At 44.5% G+C, this 25,820-nt stretch overlaps 1 protein-coding gene and 1 long non-coding RNA gene across 5 annotated transcripts; both read right to left on the reverse strand.

The window, feature by feature from the left end:
- Positions 1–4,997: 4,997 nt before the first annotated feature.
- Positions 4,998–12,657, reverse strand: LOC143484350 (uncharacterized). Its single transcript, XR_013122613.1, has 4 exons — positions 12,450–12,657; positions 12,120–12,232; positions 10,136–11,980; positions 4,998–5,774 (listed from the first exon to the last, which is right to left on the reverse strand). It is a non-coding gene; the product is annotated as an uncharacterized LOC143484350 (long non-coding RNA).
- Positions 12,658–12,830: 173 nt separating this feature from the next.
- On the reverse strand, positions 12,831–25,786 carry LOC143484347 (ADP-ribosylation factor-like protein 13B). 4 transcript variants are annotated; one of them, XM_076983032.1, is made up of 10 exons: positions 25,258–25,786; positions 20,019–20,089; positions 17,527–17,776; positions 17,018–17,123; positions 16,596–16,798; positions 16,391–16,511; positions 16,152–16,281; positions 15,424–15,534; positions 15,077–15,145; positions 12,831–14,067 (listed from the first exon to the last, which is right to left on the reverse strand). In XM_076983032.1, the coding sequence occupies exons 1-10, from the start codon at positions 25,314–25,316 to the stop codon at positions 13,964–13,966; spliced, it is 1,224 nt and encodes a 407-aa protein (XP_076839147.1). In that variant the 5' UTR covers positions 25,317–25,786; the 3' UTR covers positions 12,831–13,963. The 4 variants fall into 4 exon arrangements, with proteins under 4 accessions (XP_076839147.1, XP_076839148.1, XP_076839149.1 ...); XM_076983033.1 differs by having other exon boundaries at positions 12,831–14,229; XM_076983034.1 differs by lacking the exon at positions 15,077–15,145.
- Between the last annotated feature and the right edge of the window lie 34 nt (positions 25,787–25,820).

Genomic DNA, 25,820 nt, shown 5'->3' on the forward strand with positions numbered 1-25,820 from the left:
TAACTATATCCCACAGGAGTGGCTTCGTTCAGAGTTAAATAATCACCAGATTGAACCCATGTTTCAGTTAGACAAAGAATATCAATTTTCTGGTCTGTTATAAGTTCATTTACAAAAACTGCTTTTGAGTTGAGCGATCGAATATTGATTAATCCAATTTTCAGATCGGTCATATAGGTTGTAATAATTTGATGTGAAGTCTGAATATTAGTTAAAAACTTCGGGCGGACTATTTTCTTATGATTTAGTTTAACCCGGGGCACAGACACAGTCTCAATCCTAAGGGAACTTGGTGACGCCTCTAAGCAGCTCGCAGACAGGTTTAGCCCGTTAGTCTGCGGCCTTGTCGCGACCCTGGACAGTCAGCAGCTCCTAGTGCTACTCTGCCGACTAGCTAACAGGCTATGGGCTATGCTGCAAGATAACAGGGCAGCGCCATCCCGGGTGGGGTGGACACCGTCCCTGCCTAAAAGACCAGGCTTGCCCTCGAACTCTTCCCAATTATTAATAAAGCCCACTTGATTTTCTGAACACCACTTGGACATCCAGCGATTTAGCGACGTGAGCCTGCTGTACTGCTCATCACCGCGCCGCATTGGGATGGGGCCAGAGCAGATTACGGCATCGGACATCGTCTGGGCTAATTTAACCACCTCTTTAACATTAGCCTTAAGCCCTATCCGGACGGGATTAGTTTCTCAGGGGGTCCTGGGGTAATTTTCTCTTTTACGGGGGGTCCTCTGTGATTTTAATCCCGTCCGGAACGAGCATGTCCGTGTTTTTCTCAGACGTCCTCAGAGAAAATTACAGGCGGAATTACCTACTGTTTTTCGCTGTACTCCGTGGTCGTCTGGTAATTTTAGTCCCGTCCGGATCCACATGTCTGAGTTTATACATGCAGACATCACCTCGCGTTTAATAAAACAGCTATATGTCCACTGCCACGCACCGTAGTTACACGTTGGGCGCGCGTTTTCACGGAGATCCACGTAAAGACAGCGGCGAGCGAAAATGGATTTACTGGATTTTTAAATGGATTTATTTTATTTTATTTAACGGATTTATTTAGCTATTTACATTCATTAGCGATTTTTTATAATGTGTTTTCTGTATTGGTTTAACAAAATAGCTTAACTTAAACGGAGATCTTAAATGCTGAACTGAACAGTAGTAAAGTTAAAAGTTAAAAAGGAATCATCAGACTTGGCAGTGTGACATTATTAAACATGCTATCACGTGACAAGGCGATGTCATGTGACCGAGAAAGCCAAAAACTCACGGGTCCTCCTGTTTTTTCAATTGCTGTCCGGATGCAAAAGTTTTATCACTGAGTACAAGGGTGAAATATTTTTCACAGACGTCCCCCTGAAAAACTAATCCCGTCCGGATAGGGCTTTAGTCACCTCTGACTGCCGCAGACGTATATCGTTGGCCCCTACATGTATAACTATCCTAGAGAATCGTTTATGGGCTAACAATCTAAGGTTGCCACTAATGTCCGGCGCTCTGGCTCCCGGTAAACAGCTGACTGTAACCGCTGGAGCCCCTACAGGAATAGCGACTTTCACGTGTCGGACTATAGAGTCTCTCCTCAGCGGGTGTAACACTGAGCGGGGCAAACCTGTTGGACACGTGAACCGGTGAGTGGTGCTCTGGTGGGCTAGCGCTGGCGTTAGCGGTAGCTGCAGCCCTCGCTCTCCGACTACGCCGCCGAGACGTCACCCATTCGCCCCGCTGTGAGGGCTCTATCGCCGGAGTCGCGGAGGCGCTAGTTCTCCCTGGCGCGTCCACAGCTACTACTGACCCTGTCCCTGTCTCTCTATCCCTCAATAATGAGTGGACGCGTCGCTCTAAGCTTTCCACTTTCGCCACAAGAGAAGTAACTAACTGGCACCTCTCACAAATACTATCACTATTACTATCAGTGGCGAAAGGGTCTAGACTAAACATACCACACTCCGAACACGGGAACAAACCAACACCAGCCATGAATAAATCAAAACACTTACCGTGTCTAGCCGATATATAAACTTACGCTAGCTGATTTGTGAAGGCAGAAAGTTGGTCAGCGGCCGGAATAAAACCTGTAAAATTTATCTAGGAATGCAAAAGGTAAAGATTAGCACGTAAATAGATTATTATACTTTAGAAAACAATTTCAAAATTCGCTCCGCAACAGCGTCGGTCGGCAGGAAGCAGCGTCGGCAGGAAGCACCTCTCTCTGTCACCATCATAATGTCTAATGTTTCAAATTGAACTGAGCCAGTCCTTAATTTATTCCTTTTTTAAAATGAAAGAATGTATTTTGTTATACCATAAAAATTTCCTCATGCATAATTACTTGAGCAATATATAATATAATACAATATAATTATCATAATATAATATATACTTTTTGAACAAAGTGTTTTAACTACACTGCTCAAAAAAATAAAGGGAACACTTAAAAACAACACAATGTAACTCCAAGTCATCCACACTTCGTGTTCAGATAGGAAGCAACACTGATTGTGAATCAATTTCAACTGCTCTTGTGCAAATGGAACAGACAACAGGTAGAAATGAGAGATTTTTAACTGATTTCAAAGATTTTTATTAATTGAGATCTAGGATGTGTTATTTTAGTGTTCCCTTAATTTTTTTGAGCAGTATATTTAGCTGATATTTTTAAAAGCCCTATTGAAACACTGAAATTCAGGTGAAAAACGCCGCTTATCGATTAATCGAAAGTCGATCGATAAGATCAGTCAACTAACGATTAATGAATTAATCGATAATTTGCATCCCTAACTTGGACTCAAGTCAGACTCGAGTCATTAATATTAAGATTTTTGACTTGACTTGAAAAAATATTCAGAGACTTAGACTTGACTTGGACTTTTACACCAATAACTTGGGACTTGAATTGGACTTGAACCTGTTTACTTGCAAAGACTTGATTTTTTTTACCCCAAATCTAAATTTAAAAATGCATATTAATATTTATAAAGTGCGCCCTATTAATTTCCGTCCTTCTGACGCAGACCTTTCCTCTGCTTTTCCACACTCTGTACGTGTGTGTGTGCATGAGCTGCAGCACAACCAATCAAATGGGGGGGCAGCGAACGTAAATTGTTACCGGGCGGGGTGTAAAATGGACACAAATTAAGTATTATATCGCGATCGATCGATCGCCAGTGGTTGGCGCCAGAGCAAACTAGTAACTCATTGAATCATAGATATGGATCAGAGGTAAATAAACTAGATTTTTTTTCGGCATGAGAGCGTGTGAAGACGGTCAAATGCGTGTGTCTCACGCTCAATGCGTGAGGGTTGGCAACCCTGGGTTCTGTATGTGAACTCAGGTAAGAGAGCCTCTCTCTGTCACCATCATAATATCCAGTTCTATCTCAGCATGGATTGTGATTTTGAAGACATCTACGTCGAGAAAAAAATATATTGACAAAAGTGGAGCGAGTTTTCAGCTATGGGGACATCATTCTACGGCCTCATCGTGCACAAATGACATACAGACTTTTGGCCAGTTTGGTCTTTTGCAAATGCAATGCCGAATAGTTTACTGAAATGTCTAAAGTTGCAGATTCTTGTTAATTGTTCAGTTCTTGTATTTGTTTGTCTTGTGTCACTCACACATGGACACACATGTTCTCTAAGAAACCAGATAAGAGAAGAGAGGGAAAAATGCCGTTATGGTTCTTTGTATTGTACTGTGAAAATATCAGCACTTTTTATTTGAACATGGTGTTCTACTTATGACTTTTTCACAGAATATTTATTTCTGGAAAATTGTAGTTTAAAGTATGAATATTTTTGCAGCTAAATTAAAAAAATTGAACTGTGCAATAAAGAGATGTAATTTAAAAATTTTTTTTATACTTCGTGTTTTCAGTTGCACATGTTTTATCAAGATTTGAGGAGAATACAGATTTTAAAAAGAACACATGTCTATTATTTACATTTAAAATATACCTGCAACATTGGTAAAAAAAAAAAAAAAAACTCGAAAGGACTTGAAATTCCAAGTTTCAGACTTGGGACTATGTCACGTCCAGCCCCTCCCTCCTCCCTGGTCCCGCCTAGCTCCCCGCTCCCATTCGTCCCTCCGTCTGTCCGTCACGCCCTCTTCGTTAGTCTCGCACACCTGAGTCTTGTTTCTCTGTCTTGTCCAGTGTATATAATCCCTGTGGTGTTTCATTCCCATGTCGGTCATTGTGGTTTTGTGAGTACCTCCCTGTTCATGGTTTTTGTATTTCCCTGCTTTCGTGTTCATGTTCTTGTTGTCTACCTCCCTCCTAGTGTTAATCTACTGTCATAGTTCTCCTTGTTACCCAGCCTCCCAGCTCCACGTAGTTTGTATTGTTTGCTAGTCTCTCTGTCTCTGTACTTATCCCTAGTTTCTTCATAGTAGTCTCGTGTAGCTGTTTATTTTATTCCTTGCCCTGTAAGTATCTCCTTCCTTTTAGTTGCCGTCCTCCCCGTTGTTACTTCCCGGGTTTTTCTACGTGCGTTGTATATGTGTCTCCCTCGCCTTGTTTGCTCTCTCTGTTTCAGTTTAGTGTCTCATAGTTTTCTGCCTGGCTCATGTTAGGTTTCCTTATGGTTTTGTTAGCCGTTTAGTCTAGTTTATGTTTTCCTTGTCTACTTACCATATCACTCAGTAGCCCTCATTGTTCTGTGTTTAGTTTCCTGTTCTTCTAATAAATAATTTGAATATCTGCATGTGCGTCATCCCCGCCCTTGAATCGTTACAGACTTGACTTGACGGTTGCCTGTCTTGACTCGAGACTTGACTTGAGTTGACTGTCTTTGCTTGAGACTTGACTCGGGACTTGAGGATAAAGACTTGGACTTACTTGAGACTTGCAAAACACTGACTTGGTCCCACCTCTGCCAAGTACAGACAGGGACCCACACTGGACACCAGCAGGAGACAGTTATTCATTCCAAATTGTGTTTTATTGAACTAATTAGTTTAAGTTTAGTTTGGGTTTCTTTTTTATCAGTGTACACAACCCGGTCTTAATCCCCATGCGTATGAAATCTTACGCAAGACTATGCACTGAAATGCGTACTCTTGTATCCAGAGAGCTGCGTACAGATGTTACGCCGCTATCAAATACATAGATACTCGCCGACAATTTAGATTAGACATTTGACGTTTTTCGAGTAGAGCATGGGTTAAAGCAAGAAATTTTCATTTGACTGAAAATCTTTCCTAGCAAAAGACAATGCCAGCAATTACTGACAATGTGGTGTAGTTGGGTCAAGGCCTCTTTTGCCTAATTCTACACAATAAACACATTTATAAAATATATTTATCTAAACAGCCTGTGTAAGGAGAGAAGAGAGAATCAAATCATATATATTTGTATAGTGCTTTTCACAATACATGTTGTCACAAAGCGCTTTACAGGATTTACAAGGTTAACAATACTATGGGTCCAAATCCCTAATGAGCAAGCCAAAGGCGACAGTGGCAAGGAAAAACTCCCTAGATGGTGGGGAATAGGAAGAAACCTTGGGAGGACCAAGACTCAAAAGGGAACCCATCCTCCATTGGGCGGCCCGTTAACACACACAAAAACAAATTATACAGACGAATACACAAGTTACAAACAAATCACACAATCTGGCTAAGTATAAGGTAACTAGAATAAAAGTTCTGGGTGTTGATATTGTCAATGTCTTGTGATGAACGCCAGCTTTTCATTCCATGTTGGAGCGATGACACTGGTATTGTAGGCTCCAACTGCAGTGCTACTCCCCAGGTGAACCTCGGAGAAGATAGATATGTGATGTGGTAAATATGTAACAGATTATTCAAAGGCCAAACTAAACAGATAAGTCTTTAGTTGAGTTTTAAACATTGAGACTGTGTCTGAATCCCGAATAAAGGCAGGAAGATTATTCCACAGTTGTGGAGCTTTAAAAGAAAAGGCCCCTCCACCTGCTGTGATCTTTTTGATCCTAGGAACAGTTAATAACCCTGCGTCCTGTGAACAAAGTGAACGTGCTGGGTTGTAATGATCAATAAGTTCACTAAGATACTCTGGAGCTAAGCCATGCAGTGTTTTATATGTTAATAAAAGTATTTTATAGTCAATACGGAATCTAACTGGCAGCCAATGTAATGAATAGTACAGGACTAATGTGAACAAATTTTGTAGTTTTCGTTAAAACTCGTGCTGCTGCGTTCTGAACCAGCTGGAGTTTGTTTATCGATTTACCAGAACATCCAGCTAGAAGACTATTGCAATAATATAGGCGAGGATGTGAATGCATGGATTAGATTTTCTGCATCACTAGTATTTAATATGTTTCTAATTTAAGCAATGTTGTGTAAGTGAAAGAATGCTACTCTAGTTATATTATTAATGTGTGAATCGAATGAGAGATCTGGGTCTATTGTGACACCTAAGTTCTTTACCTCTGCGCTGGGGGTTATAGTAAAGGAATGATTCAATGCTACATTACGTATCTTGTCTCTCGCTGCCCTAGACCCAACTATTATTAGCTCTGTTTTATCTGGATTTAGTGCTAGAAAGTTACACGCCATCCAATGTTTTATCTCAATGTTTACACCTAAATCATCGGGTTTAGCTGATAAATATAGTTGGGTGTCGTCTGCGTAGGAGTGGAAACTGATGTCGTGCTTATGCATAATCTCGGTAACATGTAAAGTGTAAATAGAAGTGGTCCTAGGACTGTCCCTTGTGGGACACCATATTTAACCTGCACAGATAGATGTTTTATTATTAACACATTGGAAGTGGTCGGTCAGATATGATCTAAACCAGGAGAGTACAACTCCTTTAATACCTACCGTGTTTTCTAGTCGATCCAGCAAAATGTTGTGGTCTACAGTATCAAAAGCTGCGCTAAGATCTAACAGTATAAGGAACGAGATGAGCCCATTATCGGACGATATTAGTAAATCATTCACTACCCTGAGTAAAGCTGTTTCAGTGCTGTGGTTCGGTCTAAATCCTGATTGGAACTTTTCATGGATACTATTTGATTGGAGATAATGGTTTAACTGATTGTAAACTGCTTTTTCTAGAATTTTTAGAGATAAATGGGTGATTAGAAATTGGTCTATAATTGGCTAGAATCTGCGGATCGAGATTCTGTTTTTTAATCAAGGGTCTAATTACGGTGCATTTTATTGTTTTGACGGGTTGGAACTGGGTCGAATATACATGATGTAGGCTTAGACCAATTAATTAGTGTTGTGAGCTCTTTTGCGATATAGGATCGAAGCCATTTAGCTCAGTAATATTTTCGGATGCGTAGTTACTAATACCTATACTACTGGGGTTGGATTGGAGGTTAGGCTGTGATGTATTATGACTCTGTAGTCGGATATTATCTATTTTATTATTGAAAAAGTTTAAAAATTCATCGCTAGTGTGTGTAAGTGCTGTGTTAGAACTAGTGTCGTTGATATTTCTTGTTAGTTTAGATACCGTCGCGAAGAGAAATCTAGGGTTATTCTTGTTGTTTTCTATTAGTGTCGAATAGTATGCGGCTCTAGCTTTTATTAGGGCATGTTTATATTTGACTACGGCGTCTTTCTATGCGATTCTAAACACTTCTAGTGAGGTGGATCTCCATTTGCGCTCCGCTGCTCGAGCTGCCTGTTTTAGAAGACGAGTGTGGTCGTCATACCATGGTGCAAGCTTTTTCTCCCTAATTAATTTTGTTTTAACTGGAGCTACACTGTCTAAGGTATTGCTGAGTGTGGAATAAAACTGTTGTGTTGCCTGTTCTAATTCATTGGGCTGCAGTGGCATAGTGCTCGGTAGCTCTGGTAGTATGTTTATAAATGTTGCTTATGGTGTCAGATGTGATGGTCCGTGTGGTTTTTATATGGCGCATCTGATGTAAATCGTATCAAGCTATTTCATATATCAGTAAGGAATGATCTGAAATGGTGTCATTATAAGTATAAGGAGGGAGGAAACTTATACTCGAGAAAGTATAAGGAGGGAGGAAACTTCTCTATGTAATGTCCCAAAATCTGAAGGCGGAATGACCCACAAGTCAATCAAACGACACCGCCGTCATCCATCCAGCGCTGATGATCCAGTGAGAGGATCATATTTCCTCAAAACAGACAGCGTGTGTGTGTGTGTGTGTGTGTGTGTGTGTGTGTATTATGATTTGACGAATTTTCCTCCAAAAAAACCAAATGATGGAAATCCGTCGTAGTGACGGAGAACTTTAACCCATGCCTTATTGTGACCATGACCCAAGGAGAACTGTGATACTCTCTAACTGGAGACTAACAGCAATTGATCTGCTAGACTCGCTTTTGCAAATGTGTAGAGCTTTCAACAGGAAAGCCTAAATGGCCGTGTGTCTATCCAAGATTAGGTGAAGGGAACGACACTGTGATCACAGTCTGTGTCCCGTTAGGCTGCTTATACCCCCCCAAAACACGATCACTCACGCTGTCTTAATAACCAGGCAACTAAATACAATATTAACATCGACCTCAAACAAGAAACGGAATTTAAATATATTTGATTTGATTTTGCGACACTGGTTAACTTGTTAGTAATCCACAAACTGCCCGCGCTACTAGCTAGACCAGCTAGCCAGTTAGTGAAGGTAAGTGTGTTCTCATTTTAAAACACTCAGCCATTATCAAACTAAACTTTTAACCTCATAGCAGTATTAGTTACATTTGTTTTGAACATAACTAGTAAAACGAATCTAGAAATAAATATATTCGTATTAAACTTCGCCGATCCATGATCATTAAAGGTAGCGGTAGCTAGCTAACATTAGAATCCCACCAAGACGCTTTGGCCGCTGTTTACGCAGCGTTCTCTGGTTGCTATGGCTGCAGTTGTGACTTCAGGGAGCAGGGGGGTACTAGGATCAAATCAAATCAAATATATTTGTATAGCACTTTTCACAACACATGTTGTCACAAAGCAGCTTTACAGGTTTTACAATCCTAGGTCATGTTTAAAAACATCTGATTATTTATCCTTAACAGTTTTGCATTTAAATTAACCTACAGAAGTCAGATGAGCTAACATAATTCAAGAAAGACATGCTAGTTAGCCAAGATAGCTGGCAAATGATATAAATTACGTTTTGAACTGTATTACACACGTCACAGAGTATTTTTTCAGTAGCCCTGAAATAAATGCTCCGGTTTCAAATTTAGTCTCCTGTAAAAATTAAAAAATATTTTTGGCATTTAGGTCCGTATCCAGTTAATCAGGAATGTGATTGGGTCCGGACAGGACGGCGTTCGGGTCCAGATCCGGACCGCGGTCCGCCATTTGGTGACCCCTGCTTTATATAGTTTCTCTATCTCAGCTCAGCATTATTATTTCGTATACAACCAATTATATATATTTTTTTACATCAGCCCACCTACACTGTCCGCTCACTCCTCACACGGCTATTAGGGTAAAACATTAAGTCAGCAGAACGCACATCTCCACACGCCGCCTGACTGGCACAGCCTGCCTGGAAGGCGCCTGGCAGCCTCCCAGGTCGTGTTCGGTGGAGGGAGGGGGGGATTTGAGTGAGGGCGAGCGGCTTTCACACACGCCGCCTCAGCTTCAAAAGAACTAAGTCAGTGAGTCGCTGTGCGGAGGGGGAAAAACCGTACACACCGCACAAGCTTAGCATCCTTTCAAAAAGCCAGGAAGAGTGATGCATGCTGGGGGAAAAAAAAGAGCGGTTTGGCTCTGCAGCCCACGTTAATGGATTTCCCAAGTCCCTATTTAGGTAAATGACAAAATATGCCTGTATGTGGAGGGAGCAGCAGTAAAGGGGAATCTTGACTCTCCACTTAATGGCCAAATGGCCACAGATACGAAGCTAAAGACCTCAGTGCAGTCTGGGTGCCATGCAGTCAGCTAAGACAAGGCAGGGTCGCTCGATAGCTCCAGCTAGATCAAAGGATCATCAACAAGCTCGATTAAAGTTGATTTCATGTGAAATGAACCGGTTCACATGGGTGAGCTCCGTGCACAGAACAGTACGGATGAGAAGAAATGTCTACCTAGTCTGTTGCTGTTGTCGTCCTATATGTGAGTCTCACAGAAATGCCTTCATGCCCACGTGCTTCAGCTCAAGGTAGATGTTTATCTGTAGCGTTTGGTCATACCTTGTCGTACGCCTGTGGCTCTATGCTGCCGACGGACCTGCCGTCTGCGTTCGTCACGGTGACCGTATCCATGACTGCAGGAGGGATGTACGACTGCAGCGTCTTCAGCAACCACTTGTACCTGCTTTCATCCACGTCGTTACAACGCAATCGTCCTGAGGAGGCGGGGCATAATGACACCATGACACACGGCACCATACGCAGAGCCTTCCAAGCCTCTATGGCAGACCTGGGCAAACCACGGCCTGCGGGCCACATCCGGCCCGTTGCGCGTCCCTGTCAGGCCCGCGAGAGGCCAATCATAAATGAAACAAATATCTATGTCGTGCGTGCAATACAACTGTGACGCTTTTATTTTGAAAGCGCTACGTTTGTGTTAATTCCGTGTGGACGTACCTGCGTGTGTGTGTGAGCTGTGCGAGAACACTGTAGGTGATCAGCGACAAGTTAAGGCTGAATTTAAACTTTCGGGAGTGAACGTTGCACCTCGCGCGAACCTCCGCAAACGGCGGAAAATTTACGTGACAAATTTTAATTTAATCGATTCACAACAAATAGCTGACTGAACAGGGGGGTATTCCAGAAAGCGGGTAAGTAAACTCAGAGTTAACGAAAGCTTAGGTTTTCCGTTCCAGAAACCGAGCTTAGAAAGAACCTGAGTCAGCTGGGAAATATTGAAATGGACCTTGAAAGTGCCGTAGAAGTGCTTTAAAGCTAGGTTTAAGCCTGGTTTATACTTGACACTGCGAGGGTCCGCGCGGCGAAAATGAAGTAATTACAGTGGCCTCGCGCGCTGTCAATTCATGAGGTCGTGCACCTCTCGAATTTTGTAACTTCGCGCACGCGCGCCGCGCTTCAGCGCAATGAACAACGTCATGTTTGCAGGCTTCATACACCTTTACAAGGTGGAATATACGTCACTTTCAAGGTCCATTTCAATATTTCCCAGCACGTTAAACTTAATTAAGTTAAATATTTATACATATATTCGAAATGATCCGAAATAATTCGCTTTTTTATCACATTATTTAATTGTTGTTTATTTTCAAAATGCCCAATCTTAACGTCTTCACGTTCTCTCATGTTTCATCCTGGAATTACAAGAGGCTCGTATTTGTTAATGTAATACAAGAAAACTGTTCATTCAGATGGCTATTTGTTGTGAAACAAAGTAGTTACAATTTCAAACATTTTCAAGTATTTAGCCTAAATTCCAGCACTTTTCAAATCTGAAACAAAAAGCAACATTAAAATTGGTCAGGTAAATGTTCCTTCCCCTGTTTTTGAGGGGTGTTTCTTTATACCAACACACATCGTTTCGGAGAACACTGCACAGAATGTGACGCGGTAAGTATAAATGCCTCCGCCGTTCGCGGAAGTTTGCGTGAGGTGGTCGGAGCCACTGTGATGACGTCATTATTGTTTGTCTGGCCCTCTGACACAATTCAGGTTTCTCATGTGGCCCCTTGTAAAAATTAATTGCCCACCCCTGCTCTATGGCCACAACAGTGACCATATCCATTACACAGAAAGAGAGTAAGTTGCTGAGACAAAGCACAAGTGATTTAGAACCCACTGTCAGTCAAACAATCAATAAATAACACTAAAGCAGACCACAATCCTCTTGGCTTTTGCCCTGTTCTGAATGCAATACATCCTGAGATTTGTTACACCATATTGCAGAGGTCAATACACGTCGTGCCTTCGGGGACGAGACACTGCGGGGGGCCACGGAGGAGACTGTGGAAGCCCAGCGAGCGGAAGTGCGACCGGACGCCTGCAAGGTCGCTGAAGCAGTTCAGCAGGGCAGCATACTGCCAGCAGCCTGGATTCAGTAGGACACTCCTGAAAAATGTTTACAGTGCGACCGCAGGTTAAGCTTCAGTTCAGTTAAGCTACTTGATAGGTGTGATATTTTCTATTTCTCAAGGAAGTCCTATTGGACCAGAACGAAAGATTAGGATCCTAGTACAAACACACTCACCTTACAGAATCCCACTGGTCTCCAAGCTCGTGGCTGTACTGAGAGTCAAAATGATGCAGTACAAGCTGACACAATTGCCTTCGAGGTCTGCATTTGTCCGATTTGTTAGAAAGCTGTAACAAGTACGTCAAGTAAATTAACAGTATTTAATTCAAGTGATCTTGAAAAGCTGGCAACCCTGCAGACATATGCTTTGGGCTAGTTTAGGCTTCTGAAGGGCGGGTTTTACACTGACTTTATGCGGGATCTTTTTGTAGGACCTGGCAACCCTGCTCGTAGCTACTTATGGTAGTCCGGGTCCAAACGGACCCTGCAGTCAGGTCCCGTCACCTGCTTGGCTGATGGCTGTTCGCTTGGGCTTTTCCTGTACGACGAGTTGAGTAGCTCATCTTCCAAACACGTCGTCGAAGTAGGAGAGCTGCTGAAAAACCCACTTATGTACACAAACCCTTTCGGTAGTATCGCTCTGAGGGGGGGAAGTCAATAACAACATTGATAGAGCATTACGGTCCGGTAAGTAATTACCACTACTGGGGTGTCCGCCGACACGATTCCCCAGGAAACTCAAATACTCACAGTTAGTTCCGTCTCTGGTCTTCCGCGTGACGGTGGTGGACAGACAAGATATTTGCTATCAAATATCCACTGTAACAGAACAGTAATGGCGTGACATTTGGAAGATTTAAAAGTTACAATATAACAGACACCAAGTGAGTAAAAATATTTATGTATTTATTGACACCTCGTATTAAAAAGAAATTGATAAAAAGTGCATATAATGAATGAGAACATGATTAAGAAAAGTGTGTTAATTATTTGAAATTGAATATATAACTAAGAAACTAAATCGTGATGGTCAAACATAAAATATTAAACATGGATAAATTAAGAAACCGGTGAAGCACAAACACAAAAGCTGGATGTTGACTGCTGGTTACAACTAACACCTAAACTAAAGGTACCATTTACAGTATTTCTCTGATACAAATAAGTCAAGTACATATAAAGATCAGGCAAATTTTGAAAGTGGAATTCATCTGATCAAGATTACTCCAAATACACTTTCAGAGCTGTGTATGGCCTATATAGTTTACAGACATTTAGTTTATGCATTAAATGTTCCAAAAATAAACAGTTGGCTCAATAAATAATTTTATCCTATGTGAATGTGTTTCACCAAAAATATATTTCAACATTTTTATGTACGGTAACATTCTGAATTGCTACACTTTGAAATGAAATGAAAACGCCACCTCTTCCCCTACTCCCACAACAAAAACTCTGAATGTAGTGTCAGTTGCTGGTGAGATCTGGAGACAATAAAAGTCTCTTTTATAACTGAAATATTGTGCACTATTACATATAAACTTACAGAAAAAAAATACAATAAAAGCTTGAGCAGAGTGGAAATGATATATAAAATAGCAGTATGTATCATTAACATGCTATTCACAGGTCATTACTCCTTTAGGACCTTTTAAACTTGCGCGCACATACACACACGCACGCGTACACACACAAACGCACACACGCACGCACGGAAGACATTTCTGTACCATCACAGTCATACTGAATGGTGTCTATTCAGGACAGTTAGAGATCAATAATTTCATTCAAATCCTGAAAAAGGATGTTTCGTTTCAAAAAGCTCATGAGTTTCACAGTTGCGAATGTTCAAAGGCTTATTTATTTTTATTTTTTTATATCTATAAACAATTAAGGGAAATGTATACACTAAAATGAGGTTTCATCCTCTTGTGGAAACACTTTTGGCCCAATGTAGGTCCATCTGTCAGTTCAGACACAGCATGTTTCTTGAGGCATGACGCTTCTGTGTCCACTGTTCATTCCTGCTGGACAATGATGTAATCCACTTGGAAAAGTCGATCAGGTACCAGTTCCTCTCTCATAGGTGATTGCACCTGTGTTGCGTTTTGTACAGCCCAGGCTTGGAGATAAGAGAAATAAAACAAAAAAACCATGATTGGTGGGGTGAGGAATTGTAAACCAATGAGGGGAGAGAAGAGGTGGGGTTAAGAAATGACATCATGAGTTTCGCTGTTTGGCCTCTGTCTAATTGCTACAGGTGGGAGGGGCTTGCCATAGAAATCTGCCAATGGGAGAAAATGATGGAAGAAGAGAGATTAGTGAGATCCATCCTATTAAAACAACGATACATCAGCTTTAACTCCTTCAGTTCTTTATTCTCCATCAAACACAGCTGGAATCTAAATATCCAAGAAAACCTTCCTGAACAAAGTTTGTCAAGTGTAGTGCAGCATATAGTCAAGATTTTCCATGTACAGCAATTGAAATCTTCAGCTGGGTTTTAATATTTGTCCTGCCCATACATACAAACCTTATTCTCCTGATCAACAGCCTGGTATCTAACCATGCAGATCAGTGTGCATCAGATGAATTACAATAAACAATACACAGAGTTGCAGAACACTGTGAAAAAGGTGCATCAAACTGGACCTCCTGCATCTCTATGAGCCTTTATCACTACTGTGTTTTTGGGACAAGTGTCTGTTCCAGTATGCTGCAGAAGACACACAGAAGTGCATGCAGCAGTCAACATGTCACAACACAAAGCACCAGGAACACAGGACAGCGACGATCGCTTCCCGCCTGTCCCTTTTTAAGGTTGCGCGATTAGGAGAGAACGCTGGGTACAAACGCACAGTGAAGACGGGACAAATTGGGAGCACACGCGTCGAAAGGGGCGGCACGAAACAGACGCTTAATGAGGCGCAAATGTGCTCTGGGGACGGACACATAGCAGGTAATGGGAGAGACGGCGAGGGGGTCGTTAGTGACGGGGTGAGTGCAAGGAGACCTGGTTACAACATAAAACTGGGAGGGGGAGAAAAGGGTCTTAGTGGCTCATGCAAGAGAATGCGCTTTGGGGGGGGGGGGGGGGGGGGGGGGGTTTGGGTGTTGAACAGTGAAGTTACCAGAGTGCCGTGTATCTCCAAGGGGCTCAAGCTTAGGAAGTCTAGAAACTTTGGGAGTTGCCCATCCAACTACAAACAGAAGTAAAATGACGCATTTGTAAAAACTCCACCAAAACGCAAAAGGCATGTTATGGAAAAACCGAGGTCAGATTAGGTATTCTTTGGAGTAGACTTCCATGTCGATTTCCCCGTAGTTATAAGGTAGCATATTGTTTTCTACAAGCACAATTGGAATTATAAATGCTACAAAAAATAAATTATACATTGTGTAAAACAAAAAAACAGTGAAGTCCAGTGACTTTCATGTGTTTCAGTGCTGCTTAAGTAAGTTTGGCTAGAACTCTCACCTGGTGGAGGTGGTGGAGTGGGGCTCTTGGAGTCCTCAACCCTCAGAGGGTCAACCCTGTTTCTCCACCTCAGGCGTAGTTTCCTGGTCTTTTTGGCTTGGTCTGCTGGCCCTGAGGAGGAGATAAAGCCTTTTAGCAGCCTAGATTAGGCAGCCAACGATCTGTTTCCCAGCGTGTCTCAGTTCTGCTGACTGTTTGTTGACCCTAATTAAATAGCAATTGTAGTTTTTATTAAAGCCATCATTTTAAGTGTTAATTCAGGTTAATTATCTAAAGCAAGGCTATCATGTTCTACTGGTGGAAGCCCGCAGCTCTGTATAATTTAGTGCGTGTCATGTTTTAACATTAGTGATTATTGTCATCAGCTAATCAAGTGTTAGCTGAGGTGAGTCAGGTGTGTTAAGAGGGGAAAATGCTGAAGGATGCATTGCAGATCAGAACAGACTAGAGCGTGGGCCTAGGGGACTAGAGCATGGGCCTAGGGGACTAGAGCGTGGGCCTAGGGCAATAGAGCGTGGGCCTAGGGCACTAGAGCGTGGGCCTAGGGGACTAGAGCGTGGGCCTAGGGCACTAGAGCGTGGGCCTAGGATACTGGTACTACCAAGATGAAGTAGATAAGTAATCCCACACCCAACAGACACCCTTCCACAACAGCAAAAGGAATAATCAAATCAAACAAAAGGACCCAACTCAATACATTTTATTTGGATCATATGAAACATTCTGACCTGATTCGGTGCTCTCTGGCGTTTGCCTTTCACTCTCATCATCCTCCTCCGGTTTGCTCCTGCAATCCAGAGCGCCGCCCTGCAGGGCGTCCTCTCCCTTTCCCATCTCCTTATCCTCCTTATTGTCCTCCTGAAATAATTTACTAAATTAACTGAAGTTTGAACAGCAGTCTGATTAAGAGGACAGTCAGGAACATTGAGGCACATTAAACACCTCATTGGCTGGAAGGGAAACCTGCCTCATGAACAACATTGTTTATTGGCTGGATGGAGCTGGACATGTTGGCACCCTCCTCTTCCTCCTTCTCCTCCTTCACTCGCCCCTCTTCCTGCTCCGCCTCCTCACGCTCTTTCCTTTCCCTACAGGAAGAGTAAACCCTTCAAAATATATATTTCACCAGAACCAAAACAGTTCTGTCTCTCTCACACACGCGGTTTCCTGACCTCTCCTCCCGTATTTGCCGCACTCGTTCCGCTCGCTCCTTCCTGTCTTGCTCCTCTCGTGCCCGCTGCTCGGCCGTGTCCCTCTGCACACGCTCGGAGATCGCCTCGTAGTCCCGGGCGATGTTGCTCAGGAGCCAGTTCAGGCCTCTCCTGATGGACTTGTCCACCTTCCGGCCGTAGCCCAACACCGCCGAGCACGGCTCCTGGTGAAGTCAGCATAAGTTCAGCTTCGTCTCGTTGGCTTATTTTCTCCAAGGTACGGCTGGATTTTACTCATCAATGGCAGCCTTGCTGTTAGCTAGCAGAGTGCTGCCAAAGTCTGCAGTAAGCTAGCAACCTCCCCCCACCCCACCCCACAGGAAAACCTTGTAGGCTGCCAAGTTTCTCACTGCTGTGAGGATGCTCACTGAATAAATACTCACAATCTGACAGCGACATTTATGCTGATTGACCAGCTTCTCCAAAGACAGGCTCTCAATGATGTCGGCTTCAGGCAATGCTCCTTCCCGGTCCTGCTTATTGGCCAGTCTGGGGGGGGGTTAGAGTGAGCCATGTGTGTACGCCACCAAGTGAAAGCTGACACAAACACATGACTCAAGGTCTGCACTTCAGAGCACTGAAGAGGGGTGTGTGTGTGTGCGTGTATGTGCCCAACACGGACAAAACACAAACACCGGACAACCAATACATCCTCATGGTGTCTGCCGTCTGCGATGTTGTGTCCCGTGATGTCTGTTACCACAAGATCACGTTGGAGAACCATCCATGACAGGAGATGTCATGTGGATGATCTAAGGTCTGTGCTTCTCACAGTGACGTTGTAGGAACTATGGTGTTGAAGTGCAGGGGTGCTCTGAAGGCTGCGAGGAGGTGCAGGAAACGAGACGTGCGTGAGACGCATGTGAGATGTAACGAGAGATGTGCCACTCACACTAGCACGGGCTTGCCGGCGATGCGAGGGTGTCTGAGAACCTCAGCCATGGTGGCTCTGGTCTCACGGATCCGCCGGACGTCGCTGGAGTCCACCACGAACACCACGCCGTGCGACTCGGAATAATAGTTCTTCCAGATGCCGCGGATGCGCTTCCCGCCGCCGAGGTCGAAGATGGTCACCTGGAACTTGCCTTGCTTCAGGTCCACCTTGGAGAAACCCACCGTGGGGGCCACATCGACTGGGTCCTCTGAGGGAGAGACGTGCGTTACTGTGAGACTACGGTGCGCTTAGCGACCCGCAGTAGCTTTAACCTTGGAGCGAGCTGAACTTGTAGACTCGAGACTGGAGTGAGACTGGAGAGTTTCAGCCTTTACCCAGAGCTTTACTGCTCATCTCAATAGTGTCCATCTACATCACATCCTGCTCAAGGCTCTATATCTAACAGGGCATTGCATTGAAGAGTATTTAGCTGCTTCTGTCTACTGGGCCAACACAAGACAATGAAACCTGCAGGGGTGGTACGTGCTCGTTACTGTGAGATACACTACCGTTCAAAAGTTTGGGGTCACTTAGAAATGTTCTTATTTTTGAAAGAAAAGCAGTTTTTTTTCAATTTAGCTAACATTAAATGCATCAAAAATACACTCTATACATTATTAATGTGGTAAATGACTATTCTAGCTGTAAACATCTGGTTTTTAATGCAATATCTACATATACGTATGGAGACCCATTTCCAACAACCATCACTCCAGTGTTCTAATGGTACATTGTGTTTGCTAACTCTGTAAGGAGGCTATTGGATATTTAGAATACCCTTGAAAACCCTTGTGCAAGTAGGTTAGCACAGCTGAAAACAGTTTTGCTGATTAGAGAAGCGTTAAATCTGACCTTCCTTTGAGCTAGTTGAGAATCTGGAGCATTACAATTGTTGGTTCGATTAAACTCACAAAATGGCCAGAAAAAAACAAGTTTCAATTGAAACTCGACAGTCTATTCTTGTTCTGAGAAATGAAGTCTATTCCATGCGAGACATTGCCAAGAAACTGAAGATTTCCTACAATGGTGTGTACTACTCCCTTCAGAGGAGAGCACAGACAGGCTCTAACCAGAGTAGAAGGAGAAGTGGAAGGCCCCGCTGCACAACTGAGCAAGAAGACAAGTACATTAGAATCTCCAGTTTGAGAAATTGATGCCTCACAGGTCCTCAACTGGCAGCTGGTCCTCATTAAATAGTACCCGCAAAACGCCAGTGTCAACGTCTACAGTGAAGAGGCGACTCCGGGATGCCGGCCTTCAGGGCAGAGTGGCAAAGAAAAAGCCATATCTGGCTAATAAAAGAAAAAAATTAATATGGGCAAAAGAAAACAGACATTGGACAGAGGAAGATTGGAAAAAAAGTGTTATGGACAGATGAATCAAAGTTTGAGGTGTTTGGATCACACAGACGAACATTTGTGAGACGCAGAACAACTGAAAAGATGCTGGAAGAGTGCCTGACACCATCTGTCAAACATGGTGGAGGTAATGTGATGGTCTGGGGTTGCTTTGGTGCTGGTAAAGTGGGAGATTTGAACAAGGTAAAAGGGATTTTGAATAAGGAAGGCTATCACTCCATTTTGCAACACCATGCCATACCCTGTGGACAGCGCTTGATTGGAGCCAATTTCATCCTGCAACAGGACAATGACCCAAAGCACACCTCCAAATTATGCACAAACTATTTAGAGAAGAAGCAGGCAGCTGGTGTTTTATCGGTAATGCAGTGGCCAGCGCAGTCACCAGATCTCAACCCCATTGAGCTGTTGTGGGAGCAGCTTGACCGTATGGTACGAAAAAAGTGCCCATTAACCCAATCAAACTTGTGGGAGCGGCTTCTGGAAGCATGGGGTGAAATTTCTCCAGATTACCTCAGCAAATTAACAGCTAGAATGCCAAAGGTCTGCAATGCTGTAATTGCTGCTAAGGGAGCATTCTTTGACGAAAGCAAAGTTTAAAGTAGAAAATTATTTCAAATAAAAATAAAACATTATTTCTACCTTGTCAATGTCTGGACTATATTTATATTCATTTTGCAACTCATTTGATAAATAAAAGTATGAGATTTCAGGGAAAACACAAAATTGTCTAGGTGACCCCAAACTTTTGAACGGTAGTGTATGTTGAACGCTAAAATGTTGGGAAACAAAAGCAAACTACTGTACTTTAGAGCCACGCCTTAAAACACATTACAATATTTAGAAGACCTTTTATATATTTAGAAGAAAATATAGACTTTGAAAAAGAAGAGAATAATAAGTAAATAAAAGCAAGAAATTGCAGTTACAAATGACAAACCAGTATATTAATCACGATATGCTGTATGAAAGGGTGGGTATAAAACACTATGGCATCTGCACCTTGGCATTAGGAGTTTAAGGTGATGGATGAAAGGCATACCACACACACACTCACTCACACACACACACACACACTCAGTGTAGCCTCACCTCCCTGAATGCCCCGCACGGTCGCAGTCTTGCCAGCGTTGTCCAGGCCCACCATCAACAACGTCACCTTCCTGTGAGCACACACAAGCATGACGCTAGCACGGGGCTCTTGCTAGTGGTCCGCCTGTGCCCTACCTCCTTCCATCGATAGCACGCACAGACAATGAGTACTTTTTACGATGGGGTTGTGGTTTGAGCTGTATACTCAATCAAGGGAAGGACTCTGGGTCTTCCACCTCTTAGGGTATATCTGCAACTGGGATTAACTAATATTTGACCCAATTCACTCTCACTGTAAAACAACTTACACCAGGAAACAGTAGAACATTGGCCAATAGTGAGAGTGCACCAGTTTTGGAAAGATCTTTACTATGAATTTCAAAGTTTTCCATGCCAAGAAAGTTCACTGCACAGCTAGTGAAAGGTAAGAAATAACCTGTAGTCCTCCCCAACAGAGGGAGCTTTGTGTTTATTATGTGTGCACACTGTGCTTTTGGTCATTTCTCCACCAAACAGGGCTGAAGCAGAGAGATGTTATGAAGAACAGAGGTGCTCTGTGAGTGTTCACAAACCAACATAAACTGCTTCCAAGGTGGAGGCCATGTTTCCAACATTGAAAGAGAAAGACACACTCACTATACCACATATCATGTCTATAGTGTAGCCTACATAAGAAGAATTTTCTCTGAACTTGGTATTAGTTTTCAGTAATCAGACAGATTTTCTTCAGAACAAAATGGTCTCTCGGAAATACTGTCAAGTCTAACTTAGTGATGGCAATCTGGATTTAAATTGATATTGCAATAAATGTCAATACATCACAATTTGTTCTCAAACACCTTAATGACTGAGGGTTAACCATATATTGTGTTGTAAGAAAACAGTGCTATTGTTTGAGTTGCGTGGAAAATAAAGTTTCCCTCCTTGGGATTTTCTGAATTAAGCACTTTCTGCCTCGGTTCCCGAACCCGCTTCAGTGGTGACCCCGACATGATTCGGACAATTCCGAAGTATTCGCGTCATGTTGGCGAATGCAGTAGCGCTTAAATTACCGGAGTTTTGGGAGCAGCATGCCGCCGTTTGGTTTGCTCGAGCCAAGGCTCAGTTCGCCATCCGGAAAATCACAGGGGGACGACACGATGTTTTATTATGTCGTCGCAGCCCTGAACAACGGCACCGCCTCCAGAATGGTGAGTTTTCTTCTAGACCCTCCGGAGGACGATAAGTATGAAGCCCTTAAGTCGCTGCTCCTACAAATTTTCGAGCTGTCGGAGGTGGAGCGTGCCCGGTGTCGGGCGATTCCAAACCTTCGGAGCTGATGGATCACATGCTGTCCCTACTGGGCGACTACCCGCCATGTTTTCTGTTCAGGGAGATTTTCCTTCAGCAGTTACCCAGTGACGTTCGCGCAACCTTGGGGGGTTCGTTAGCTAGGGAGGCCGACAAGATTTTCTTGGCCAAGCAGTGTTTTGCAGCCACGCATGTCTGTACACCTCCGCTTGCCTCTGGCGCTGCCGTCTGCGCGTCCAGGCCTCCGCCCTCCCCAGCTCTATGTTTTTACCACGCGCGTTTCGGAGCCAAGGCGAGAAGCTGCCGCCCGCCATGCGGTTTCAGGAAGCCGGGAAAAGTGAGGGCCGATGCCTGCTAGCGGCTACAGGCGTCGGCCGTTCCAGTAGCCTGCTTTTCCTGACGGACGTGGTCTCGGGGCGTCGTTTCCTCTGCAACACAGGCGCTCAGTTGAGCGTTCTGCCTGCCTCCGAGATGGACATGAAGTCAGGCCACGCTGGCCCCGCCCTTGAGGCCGCCAACGGGAGCTCTATTCCCACGTACGGGCAATGGTCAGTGCCACCGTGCTTCGGTGGCCAGCGGTTCGCATGGCATTTTGTGCTGGCGAAGATTTCCACTCCCCTCAACTCTGGGAACTCTGGCCCACCTGTTCACGCTTGTGCTAGACGTTTGGACCCCGCCAAGCTCGCAATAGCGAGAGCTGAGTTTGGGATGATGGAGCGCCTGGGTATTGTGCGTAGGTCTGACAGCCCCTGGGCCTTGCCGCTGCACATTGTCGAGAAACCAGGCGGCGGCTGCCGCCCTTGCGGTGACTATTGCCAGCTCAACGACTCCACCACTCCTGATCGCTATCCTGTTCCTCATGTGCAAAATTTTTCTACCTGTCTGGCTGGAAAAGTCATATTTTCAAAGGTGGACTTAGTCCGTGGCTACCACCAGGTCCCCGCGCATCCTGCGGACGTTCCAAAGGCGGCAGTGATCATTCCTTTCGGCCTGTTCGAGTTCCTCCGCATGCCTTTTGGCCTCAAAAATGCTGCCCAGACGTTCCAACGTCTCATGGACAGTAGGGGTGGGAATCGTTTACTATCTCACGATTCGATTCGATTCTGATTTTGGGGGCCACAATTCAATTCAAAAATCGATTTTCGATTCAAAACGATTTTCGATAAAAAAAACTATTTGATTTATAAAAATGTCTGCTTCAGTCTATAAAATCTGCATGATCTACTACAGTCTGCTTTGCAAGACAGAATGACAAATACAGAAATGTTTTTACCAAAATTCTTGAGGTTCATTTTGTGAGCTGTCAGGGCTGGCTCGGATGCAGTTCCCCCAGCCGTCGCTAGGGGCACCAGAGTCAGTCCCAGACTAAACCAGCGTAACCGTACGTTCTCAGCCAGTCTCTGCTTTCTCTGTGATTGCTTATCGTTTAATGGTGTCTCGCCACCTCTCTGTTATGCTTTCTCTTTACTTATTCGAGTATCTCATGCGTCGCTTCCTGACCCATCTCAAGTTTTCCCAATCCTGTATGTCTTCCTATGCGTTTTGCCTTTATTTTTGGGAAGGATTTTATTTTGCTGCAGCGTTTTTTGCCAGTTACTTCTGCTGGTGTCCTTGGTTTCGTTTTCGCGTTGCATTTATCCGCACTGTTTTTTAGTTACTGTTGTTTTGTTTCTTCCTCCCGTCTCACTACGGTTGAGTGTTATTTTTCACGCGTTGTATTTTCTGCATTGGTTTTTTGTTTCTATTTACTCCATGCCCTCACGGTTTTGCTTTCTATTCTCTTGCGCGTTGAGTCTTCCGTGTTGTTTTGTTTGTTCGTTCTGGGTCGCTGTGCGCGTTTCCCTCTCACTAATACATGTGACAAGTGTCAAACGTCTTGCTCTTGCGAGCCGGAACTTGGGTCCATCCTTCTCTATATTATTTCTCACCCTTCTCTATATTAACGCTGCCGTGCTCACCGCATTACACACGCCTTGCACACGAGCTACATTGTGTCCAGTTCGGTCTTCCCCGGCATTCGGTAAAAACCAAAATGAACCCATATTTTTGCCTTAAATGAAGACCGGACAGGTTGAATATCTCTTTCCTCCATGTGTTTTGAACCTTTTCCGCGCATGAGTGTGTCCCAGAACATGCTGCGTAAAGTCTCGCGTAATTTTGTAATTACGTAACGCGAGACTTCATAACATTTTGGTGGCCAGCGCCTCAAGGTCGGAGCACCTGCAGCACCTCAGGCTCATGTTCAAGCGTCTCAGCCAGCACGACCTGATCATCAACCCGTCGAAGTGCCAGTTCGGACTTCGCCTTATTGATATTCTCGGCCACCGCATCTCCAGGGCCGGTGTTGTTCCACTCCCTACCAAGGTGGAAGCTATCCAGCGTTTCGCCCGTCCGCTTACAATTAAGGCCTTGCAGGAGTTCTTGGGAATAGTGAACTTCTATCACCGTTTCATCCCACGAGCAGCCGGCCTCATGCACCCTCTCTACACGGCCCTCAAAGGCAAGGCCACCAAGCACATGGTGGATTGGACTAGTGAGCGGCTCCTGGCTTTTGACGCAGCTAAGCGCGCGTTGGCGGATGCCACTTTGTTGGCGCACCCCTCTCCTGATGCGCCCATCGCCATCACCACAGACGCGTCGGATTACGCCGTGGGCGCGTCGCATGAGCAGTGGGTCGATGGGGCTTGGCAGCCCTTGGCATTCTTCAGTCGCCAGCTCCGCCCCGCCGAGCGCAAGTACAGCACGTTTGACCGCGAGCTACTCGCCTTGTACCTGGTTGTGCGGCATTTTCGTTTTCTTCTGGAAGGCCGCCTGTTTACTGCGTTCGTGGGCCATAAGCCATTGGCATTCGCGATGGCTAAGGCTTCTGAACCGTGGTCTGCTCGTCAGCAGCGTCAGCTGGCCTTCATCTCAGAGTTCACCACGAACATTCAGCACGTTGCAGGGAAAGACAACTCGGTGGCCGACTGCCTCTCTCGTGGGGTTGTCGGCGCTGTGCACCTCGGCATCGACTACTCCCGTATGGAAGCAGACCAGGCGTCTGACCCGGAGGTCCAGGCCTACAGGACGGCAATCACCCGTCTGTAGTTGGCGGACGTGCCCTTCAGTGATGCAGGTGTGACGCTCCTCTGTGACGTGTCCATGGGCCGGCCTAGGCCTATCGTCCCCGCCCGCTGGCACAAGCTGGTTTTTGATTCCATACACGGTCTCTCACACCCCGGCAGGAGGGCGTCGCAGAAGCTAGTGGCGGACAAGTTTGTCTGGCATGGCTCAGGAAGGATGCTCGCGATTGAGTTAGAGCTTGTGTAGCCTGTCAGCGCGTCAAGGTGCACATACACCCCGCTGGATTCATTTCCTATGCCGGAGCGGCGTTTCGACCACGTGCATGTGGATTTAGTGGGGCCGCTGCCACCATCCCATGGTTTCTCTCACCTCCTCACCGTCATCGACAGGACCACGAGGTGGCCGGAAGCCATACCGTTTTCCACCTTCTTTACGTGCTGCTAAGTTTGTGTTCATACGGCATGATGCGCACCGCAGTCCCCTCCGCCCGGTCTACGACGGCCCTTTCCGAGTGCTGGAGCCGGGGGACAAGTTCTTCAAGGTGGACGTCCCCAAGAGCGTTTCGGTTGACTGTCTGAAGCCGGCCCACGTGGACTTGGATGGTGCTGTGCGAGCCGATGATGTGTGTGGATTGTGGATTGTGTGGAACCCACAACACACCTCATATAGTACAGATCAGTACAGAAATGTACAGACCACATTTATAAACACAACTATTCGTACGCCATTGTATATGCTATACAATATTTTGTCTAAATACACAGTACTATTAAGAAAAACAGATTTAAGCTCCTATACACTGCATTTACGTGGTCGTGCAGATTAAAAGTACAATTCAGATATCAGCGATTTATGGACAGTTTATAATCAAAATACACTGACTTACCTTGCAGGCTTACGCCACCTTTTCAACCAGCTACAGCAGTTCGCCATCACACTGAACATTATAATCCAGCTTTCACCTGGAAAGCCTAAATGGTCACGTATCTAACCGAGGTTAGGTGAGTCCCGTTAGGCTGCAGGCTGCTTATACCCCCAAAACACGATCACTCACGCTGTCTTAATAACCAGTCAAACTAAATACAATTTAAACACCGATATAAAAAAGAAAGGTAATTTGCGACGCTGGTTAACTTGTTAGTGAGCCACAAACTGCCCGAGCTACCCGCTAGACCAGCTAGCCAGTTAGCGAAGTAATGCTTGTTCTCATTTTAAAACACTCTGCCATCATCAAACTAAACTTTAACATAATAGCAGTATTACATATACATTTGTTTTTCACATAAATAGTAAAACGAATCTAGAAATAAGCTGTAGGTATTAAACTTCGCCGATCCACGATTATTAAAGGTAGCGCTAGCTAACGTTAGAATCCCACCAAGGCGCTTTGGTCGCTTTGTTTACGCAGCGTTCTCTGGCTGCTATGGCTGCATGTGATTTCATAGTCCC

This window comes from Brachyhypopomus gauderio, chromosome 20 (genome assembly GCF_052324685.1).
Source record: "Brachyhypopomus gauderio isolate BG-103 chromosome 20, BGAUD_0.2, whole genome shotgun sequence".
Lineage (NCBI taxonomy): Eukaryota > Metazoa > Chordata > Actinopteri > Gymnotiformes > Hypopomidae > Brachyhypopomus > Brachyhypopomus gauderio.

Bases quoted from the DNA above. Each gene is read 5' to 3' on its own strand.
- LOC143484347 (XM_076983032.1), bottom strand. From the start codon at position 25,316: ATGTTCAGTGTGATGGCGAACTGCTGTAGCTGGTTGAAAAGGTGGCGT. The intron at 15,535-16,151 runs GTCAGAATGTTT...TCTCCTCCTCAG, and splicing joins GCCAGAGAGCACCGAATCAG to GGCCAGCAGACCAAGCCAAA. The intron at 15,146-15,423 runs GTGAGAGTTCTA...TTCTGTTTGTAG, and splicing joins CACTCCACCACCTCCACCAG to TTGGATGGGCAACTCCCAAA.